At 34.8% G+C, this 9,229-nt stretch overlaps 2 protein-coding genes and 1 long non-coding RNA gene across 3 annotated transcripts; 2 read left to right on the forward strand and 1 right to left on the reverse strand.

Moving 5' to 3' along the window:
• Positions 1-475: 475 nt before the first annotated feature.
• LOC109827719 lies at positions 476-3,164 on the forward strand. The gene is made up of 2 exons (XR_002243493.1): positions 476-530; positions 3,005-3,164. It is a non-coding gene; the product is annotated as an uncharacterized LOC109827719 (long non-coding RNA).
• Positions 537-1,656, reverse strand: LOC109827717 (membrane-bound transcription factor site-2 protease homolog). Its single transcript, XM_020394733.1, has 2 exons — positions 1,581-1,656; positions 537-1,506 (listed from the first exon to the last, which is right to left on the reverse strand). Exons 1-2 carry the CDS (start codon positions 1,638-1,640, stop codon positions 1,069-1,071), a joined length of 498 nt encoding a protein of 165 aa, XP_020250322.1. The 5' UTR covers positions 1,641-1,656; the 3' UTR covers positions 537-1,068.
• Positions 3,165-4,510: 1,346 nt separating the features above from the next.
• LOC109827720 lies at positions 4,511-5,311 on the forward strand. The gene is made up of 2 exons (XM_020394734.1): positions 4,511-4,927; positions 5,027-5,311. Exons 1-2 carry the CDS (start codon positions 4,592-4,594, stop codon positions 5,288-5,290), a joined length of 600 nt encoding a protein of 199 aa, XP_020250323.1. The 5' UTR covers positions 4,511-4,591; the 3' UTR covers positions 5,291-5,311.
• The last annotated feature ends 3,918 nt before the right edge of the window (positions 5,312-9,229 follow it).

Raw genomic sequence — 9,229 nt, forward strand, 5'->3', positions numbered from 1 at the left:
CCACCCAGTTTCAACATCACTCGTCTAAGGGGGGGTTAGTCACATAGAACTTAAAACTGGAACTGGGATAATTTGTGGGATAATTTTTTAAGGTGTTAGTCACATAGAATTAGAAAATGGGATATTTTTTTATAGTGTTAGTCAAGTAGAACTTTTTTAGAACTAGAACTGCATTATTTTTTTGGTGCGTTAATCAAATAGAATTCTACTAGAAATAGAATTGTGATAATTTATCATAATTATCCCACTAATTATACTACCTATATATATAGCCATAAATTCACCTCTCAAAAATTATCCTCCCCATTGAAAAGAAACAATCAGGAATAAAATTGAAACGGCGCTTCCACCTCCCGCCGTCCGCCGACGCTCCGAGTCCTCTTTCCATTGCGATGCGGCTCCGCCCTAGAAAATTGATACCGTACTCTCTCTGCAATCGGCGATACATTCTTTGCCAGTGCGTAGAAGAAATCGGGACGTATACTTTTCTCTGGCTTCATCAACTCCTCCGGCGCCGTCCACGAGATCAGGTATAGCTTCAGTTGATGATCAGGCCTTTAATTTTCTTGTAATTAGATCAAAAAATCGATTCCTTTTTCTAATTAGAACATGATACACAAGCTTTTATGATTAGGGTTTATATAAAATTAGGGTTTATGTATTTTGTCTACATCTGTGCTGGTCAATTTCCTAATGACATAGAACAACTCAGATAAATTGTCAATTTCCTAATGACATAGAACGGATTGTATTTTTTCTACATCTGTGCTGGTCAATTTCCTAATGACATAGAACAACTCAGATAAGTCAAGCAGTTTAGATTTGTAATTTGTCAATTTCCTAATGTCAATTTCCTAATGACATGTTATTTCTTAATTATTCAACATTGTAGAGCGATCAATTGGTCTTTTAACCATGCTAATGACATTACCTGAACCCTCAAGATAAGTCAAGCAGTTTAGATTTGTAATACTTTTAAGGTTTTTACAGAATAATTCTGCATTCATTTGCAGAAAAATCAGAATGGAACTTATGTAACTATGATCAAGTACCACCAGAACAAAAAATTTATACCTCCAAACATGCACAACTGGTTTGGTCACTTCCAGTCACCTCCCATCCATCCCCACATTTTTTAAGCTTTATAACATATTTGGCATTCAAGCATTGCTTAGTTACTGTTCTGTTTGCATTCCTATCCTCATTTCTGATACCATCTGACAAGCTAGAAGATAAACAGGGAATACTCGCAAAAATAGCAAGCTCGCCAGGACAAGAAAAGTTGTCCTCTATTCTTCGAGTAATATTAGTCTCGACTAGCCAAGAATGAGGGACACAATACCCCTTCTTCCCACTGAATGTTGTCTGAAGCATTTGGGAATTAATCTGGATCATCTTCTTGGTCCAGTCACTGGGATACCGAATTCTTGAACCATCAACTGCTGTGATCACATCCCCATGTGACAAATAACCAGATAAAGCAGAAGTTTGAGGAACCTCTAGAACCCGTCCCAAAGTTGCAATTTAGAATGAAATATGTGGCAATAGGGAGTAAGTTGACTGAGTTTTAAAAGACCTACTGTGGGAGCTTCACCATGTACATAAAGAGGAGACAAGACAAAGGGAAGCAGGAACATCATTATCCAACAAACTGCACAGAACTTGAAAACAAGTTACGTTTCTGTTAGATGCTTTTACCCACTTTTGACTTTACCCACATGTCAACCATAGCTTAGAACACTGATCACTATTAACTAGTGCTAGTGACATAGAACAAGTCATTTCATAAGAAAAAATAAAACTCATCATACAGCACTCTATTTACATAGAGTTAGAAACGGAAACCTTTGATAGATACAATTCTATTTTTAGTGATTCTCATATTAAGAAGGGTTGTTAGTCAGAAAGCTGTTCTTTTCTTAACAAATAAATTTGTGGTTACATCAAATATCTGTGCTTTTGTGTCCAATCCTTCAAATCTCATGCCGGATCAAGTGGGGTTTTTGATTTCAAGTCTGAAATTTTATTTGCATTTTCATTGTATATTTTGATGTGTGTAGTTCATATTGGTGGCCTTGTTCAGGGAGTATCTAACTATAGAATAATTGCAAATCTACACCTGATTTCATCATGTGCTTGCTATCATTTGAGACTAGTACCATAAAATGTACATATTTTGATCCACATGATTGGAGTCTTCTCTTCAGTTAATATCTGCATCATATTTATCTCAAATAATTTCTATTATTATAGCTTAATGCATCTTGCTTACTAACTACAATATTGCTTATAAAGCATTTGTCATATTTAGGAAAGCTTGATATTGTTGTTGGTTAATCAAATTCTCATTTGATTGAACTTCTGGTGACTACATTTTGTCATGCATACTGGATGTTGTTTTCAGCCAAATCCAAATGCAGTGATATTTTCTATGTCATGCAATGAAAGCATCAATATTTTTTATATAATGCCATAAAGCAGCATGTAAGTAGAAGTTTTGTTTTTGTTAAGTTATAATTGGAGCTTCAGTGTCTGCAAGCTGTGTACTATTTTTGGAGAAATTCTTAGGTGCTATTAGAAGGTACTGACAGTTTAATGAAATTAACTGTTTCTATTTTATTGCAACTGCCTTTTGCAGCAAGGTATTATTTTTAGCCTATTATTAGCTCCTTTTACATGTTGGGGATTCTGGAGCACATAAACAAAGCACACAATAAGAAGTGTAGGTACTAATACAAAAGAAAGAGTTTTTTACGTGATTCTATAATCCATGGTTCTATAATCCACCTGTAGCTTGAAGAAAAATTACACACCTTCCCATATTTATCCACACAGATGTTTCCAGCTTGTCTTTGTAGGAGCTGAAGCCTAATAACCCGAAAATCTTCATCTGTGTTCACATTATTATTATATATGTGCTTGTTCTTTTTATATTAGATGCATTTATATTTTAATCCAATTCCATATTTGAGATTATGAAAAGTTATTTTTGAATTTGTTATAGGATGGACATAAGATCACAGAGTCAAAATCAAGAAGAAATATTTCGAGGTCAAGAAAGTGAGGGACAGAAAAAAGCAAGGATGGATTATATGATATGGACTGAAGCAGAGGCTAATGAATTGCTTAGACTGTTAGTAGAGGAAGTTAAGAATGGAAATAAACAAGCAAATGGCAGTTTTAAAAGCATGTGATTATGAGGAATGTGATACCCCCTCTGGTTGAAAATTTTGGAAAAGATTTTAGATATAATCATGTAATGAACAAGATAAAGCAATGGAAGAGAAAGATTGCACCTGTTGAGATCCTGATGAAAAATAACTCTGGTTTTGGTTGGGACCCTAGCACACAGAAATTTACTTGTCCTGACGAAGTGTGGAATGGCATTTTAGAGGTTGGTTTATGTCATATTATTTCCATATTCTCTCTCTCTCTCTCTCTCTCTCTCTATATATATATAAAGCACGCTTAGAGGAAGTGGTTGGGGAGGGCATACTTGGTGCTGATGCTAAGATGGAATCTCCGGATGGAGGAGATGATGCTGTAGATATGCAACATGCTACCACCGTTCCCACTGATAATGTGCCATTATATGGTTCTGGACCATCCACTCTGAATAATGGTAAACGAAGGCGTAGGTCAATTGGTACTGCAGGCACATCCTCTGCATCTTCCCAGTTATCGTTGCAAGAGGTAGGAGAGGGAGTTGTTACTGTAGGTAAAGCTTTTCATGAGTTAGTTGATGAGTTGAGGAAGATAAGAAAAGGTCGGAATAAAGAATGGGTTGATGCTGTTATGTCTACTTCTGAATTGACTAAGCCACAAAAATGGAATATCCTCAGTGACAATATCTCACAGGACATGAAGGATGCATTTATTGACATGGATGCAAAAGACAGCTATGAGTTTCTATATTTTAGGTTGACTGGTGAGATAATGAATGATGGTAATGATGGGACTCAAGCCAATTCTGATCCAAATGGTGAACATTATGATTCTGATTTCTTTGAAGATGTTTAGAGGCAATAATTTATAAGTTTAGGATCTTTCTATGTTTTTTAAGATTTGTTATGGTGTTAGGATTATGAGGAATTTCATATTGTCAAACTATTTTTCATTGAATAGGTGGAACTTGGGATAATGTCATGTTTTTAGGATCAATCTTATTTCAATTTGTCAAAACTATTTATTTTTAGGATGTGCTATGCTTTTGTTTTTTTTGTTTATATTATGTTCTTATGTTATTTGACTTGTCAGCTATCTTACTTTGTGATCAGTCCCATTGTGTGCTAATAATAGAGTGCTTTATTTATTTCCTATGCACATAAGTTTCAAGTAAAGTGATTATATTTCATTGGTTATATTACTTAATAGGATGGAGGAAGATCAAAATTTGCCCATTTTATATTTTCATCATGAAGACTTCGATGATAATCTTTTGATTCGCATAATCGAATTAGCTGCTGAGGCTGCAGATCTGATCACAAAGATATCAGGACTTCTATCACAGGAGTTCATAGCAAATACGCTTAATTTTCGAAGTCCTCGACGTGGTATTACAGATCTTGGTCTCACATACTTACAGTCCAAGATGGATAATCATCCACAAGATTTTCGTAGAATTTACCGCATGTACCCAGATTGCTTCATGAAGTTATGCAATATCTTGAGAGAGCGGGGCCATATACAAGACACATACCACATTAGTGTTGAGGAGATGATTGTTATTTTTCTTCTTACGGTTAGTCAGAATCAACGATACTCTGTTGCAACGGATCTATTTGATCGTTCAAAATGGACCATCAGTGTATGTTTCAATAAAGCATTACAGGCCTTGGTAACTTTAGCATCATGCTTGATGGCATCACCCCCTACTGATCCACCTGATAAGGTTAAATCAGAATCCCGCTTTTGGCCTTATTTCAAGGTAATTCTTATTGCTTTAGATTTTACACACACGCAGACACACATGCGTGCACGCCCACACACACATCACTTGAGATGGTCTGACACATTAATTATTCAGGACTGTATCGGTGCAATAGATGGGACTCATATACCGTGCATGGTGTATAACATAGATCAGACGCCCTATCGAAATAGACATGGTTTTCTCTCTCAGAACGTCTTGGCAGCTTGCACATTTGATCTCAAATTCATTTATGTCTTAGCTGGGTGGGAGGGTTCTGCTAATGATGCAAGAGTCTTGAAGGATGCAATGAGTAGACCTTATGGACTTCCACTTCCACAGAGTAATAATATTTTTATATATATTTTTTCTATCAATTAAAGAATATTTTTTAGTTTTATAAATTTTATCTAGTTGACTGCGGCTATCCAAATAGGCTACAATTTCTTGCTCCATACCGAGGTCAAAGGTACCATCTTTCAGAGTTCGGCTCAGCTAATAATCGACAACGACCACGAAATTCAAAAGAAGTTTTCAATCATCGGCATGCGTCTCTTAGAAATTGTGTCGAGCGCATCTTTGGAGTTTTTAAGTCTAGATTCACTATTTTCAAGAGCCAACCTCCAGGTTTTCCATATGCCACACAAATAAAGATGTTCGTTGCATGCGTAGGATTGCATAACTTTTTAAGATTGGAGAATACAAATGATGACTTCGATATTTATGATCTTCCACTAGAAGCTCCACGAAATGTTGCTGATGCAGATGATGATTCCGATGAAGAAGATGAGTTACAGACTCAACAGACTCAACGAGCAGCTGCGGGAGCTTGGAGAAATTCTATGGCAGAGGCCATGTGGGATGATGGAAGTCGAGTCACTCTAGGGATTTAGATTTTTATTTAGTTGTAAAATATTTTATTATTTGAGATGAATAGTGATGTTTTATTACATTATATTTTATAGTTATTACTAGACTAATCAATTGCTTATCAATCTTATATTTATTTTAATATACAATTATTAACAATAATAATTTATACCCACCATTACTCTACCAAATTATCCTACCAAATTATCACACTTCATAAAATTATCCACCATTATCCCACTAAATTATCCTATCAAATTATCCCACTTTAAGAATTATCCATCATTGTTCCACTAAATTATCCCAGTGTTAAAAAATTATCCCATAAAAGAACTTCATGAAATTATGTTTAGGATAAATTTTTAAAATAGGCCCCTTTAGAAACTTATTTTCAAAAAATAATCTTTTTTGACAATATTTGTCATTTTCGACCTAGTTTCAGTCACCTAGTTTCAACATTACTCGTCTCAAAGAACTCAATTAAATTATGTTTAGGATTTTTTTTTAAATAAGCCCATTTAGAAACTTATTTTTAAAACTTATTCTTAAAAATAACCCATTTTGAAAATATTTGTAATTTTTGACCTAGTTTCAGCCAGCTGGCTGAAACTGGGCCGAAAATGACAAAAAAAACATTAAAAACTTCACGTGATTTTAAATCTCATGAAGTTTAAGGCCTCATTAGTGCTTGTGTTAGTGTTAAGGAGGCCTTAAATGAGACATTAAACTTCACGGGATTTAAAATTCCATGAAGTTTTTGATGTTTTTTCGTCACTTTCAACTCAATTTCGGCCAGGTGGTTGAAACTAGGTCGAAAATGGTAAATATTTTTAAACGTCGTAGTTTTAAAAAAATAAGTTTGTAAAGGGGTCTATTTTGAAACTTTGTCCTTATGTGTATATCCAACGTGTACTTCACAATGTAAGTTGCTATTATTTTCTATATCCTGTTATATTATTTTTGTAAGTGGTTAAGCATATGGAGCAACAAAATGCATAACCTTTTTTTCACACTAACGCTGAGATAAGTCTGTGTCTACACACCCAAAGATTTATCTCCATTTATTTTCAACAACACCCACTTCCAAAAGGGGTGTTTCACTTATAAACCTAAAGTTTTACCAGCGTTTGCTTTTAAACCTGCTCACTTCCAAATTAAAGTTACTCTTAAACCAGAGCACTCGGAAATTTTTAAGCCACTTTGAATGTTAGCAATTCATCATGATGTAAGTTGCTATATTTTAGTATAATTTGTTCTACTTTTTATTTTTAAGTGTTTACGTATGCAATGTATTTTTAAAGTAAATGTTTACACCATTATTATTTTGGTTTTTTACTGGGTAATGTTGTGGCAGGGCGCGAGCCAACTTCGCTCGTTTCACACTAGACTCGAGCAACATTGACTCTTGATGGAGCTGGGTTTACATCAAATTCTTTTGCTCATGGAAATGATAATGAAGGTTTAAATTTGTTGTATAGGTCTAGCCTGTGCTAGCCTTGCTGGTGAAGAGATATATATAGTGAAGTTTTTATACTTGAATTGATTCTTGATGAAGAAAATTAATCATAGAAGAGGATAACCTTTCAAACCTCTGAGTTTAGTCTTTGTTTATTATAGAGTAATTCTCAAATGTTTAGTTATATTTTTCTTGGAAAGAACAGGAATAAGAGCAAGGAGAGAGGAGGAAGAAGAGGGTAATTTTGGAATATAAATCGATATTAACAGTTATTTTATCTGTAGGGGGTTTTGTAATAAAAAGATAACACTAAGGGGTTCCATAATAAGAGACCAAACTTTACGGGAGTTCATAATAATTATCCTTAGGCCTGTCCATCGAAACCAGGCCCGGGCTGGGCAAAACCGAAGCTCGGACCTGGGCCCGAGCCTGAGCGGGTCGGGCTCCGGGCCTACCCGGGTTTTTTTAATTTTTTAAATTTTTTTAAAAATCCCCATAAGTCATAAAATATACATAAAAATTACAGAAAATGCTAATAAAAAACAATCATATTATTAATAACTTGAAATGACATAAATTACAAGTACAAAAAATTATAAAAATTAAAGATGATAAAAATAACTTCTTTATTAATAATCAGTAAATCCTTTACAAGTATAAATTTATTTCGGAATTCGTCACATCACAATAGATGAGTACATCCCAACTAGGTTGGCACCTACTCACCTATATCACTATCATTTGTAACGTTTCTGAAATAATTCATTACAAATTTAAAGCTAATAAATAAAAATTACAATTTGATGAATATTGCTTAATCTTTATACATATCTGTTAGTCCCAACTCTTTCAAATTTATCTTCAAGTACAGCCATCCGATTGATGCCTTGTGTTCGCTTCTCGTACATCCACCAATCTTGTAAGCACATCAGAGCATGTATAGTATACGGATCTAAGCATGCCATGTGGTCGTCGATCAAACGTTCTGCTGTGCTGAAGGCGGATTCCGAAGCTACCGTCGAAACCTGCACTGTTAGTAAGTCACGAACCATGGTGGAAAGTATAGGATATGAAACTGATACATATACTCTCCACCATTGCAAAATATCTAAAGCATTTCATTGACATTTAACTAAAGAAGCAGATAAATATTCATCTATTTCAGAAACCTCTATTGCTGATCCAAGTCCAGATCCACCAGTTAGTTCAGCTATCATTGCATACCTATCAAAACTTACACTTTTACCTCGGCATGTGCTCGAAGACGCCGAAGTTGTAGACTATTGTGCAGCTACACCATGTCTAGCTGCATACTCATCATATAATGTTTGAAAATAATTTCTAATAGCTAAATGATGAGAAGTAGCAATAAGGGTGGATCTATCATCTAAGTCTATAATATGTCCACCATACAATGATTGTAACAAACTTCGAAGGCCAATATCCTTCAAACATGGATCAATAAGAACCCCCAAACCAAAAATATGAGGAATAAGCCTAAAATACTTATTAAATTTACTCTCTATTTGAAAAATTATAGCTCCAAAAGTATCATTCATATGATATTTGGCAAAAAAAAATTGAATATTTAAAATTTGTAAAGCTAAAGTAATTGTTGGATAATAACAGCCATATAATAACATTGTAGCTGTTCGCGGGGAAAATCGTTTTCTTCATTGATGTCATTGTGATCTCAAAATAACAACTTTTTGTGGTTACAAAAGATCCGGTCTTTTTATAAGATCGGGTTACAACGAAATCAAAAATAAAGAAACAGATTACAACTTTCTCCTTTTATCGAACAAATCGCGAGCTCCTGTTTGCGGTCACTCGCTTTGTGGGTTTTTTGCCAACGCCGGGGTTAATCCGTGGACCAACGCGCGATCTAGATCCGGTCGGATCTACACGATTTGACGGGTATTATTCCACGAAAGGAATAATAGCCGGGAGGGATTAGTTCACTAAGGAAATAATCGCTCGGATCTCGGGATCTA

This window comes from Asparagus officinalis, unplaced genomic scaffold (genome assembly GCF_001876935.1).
Source record: "Asparagus officinalis unplaced genomic scaffold, Aspof.V1 AsparagusV1_Un388, whole genome shotgun sequence".
Lineage (NCBI taxonomy): Eukaryota > Viridiplantae > Streptophyta > Magnoliopsida > Asparagales > Asparagaceae > Asparagus > Asparagus officinalis.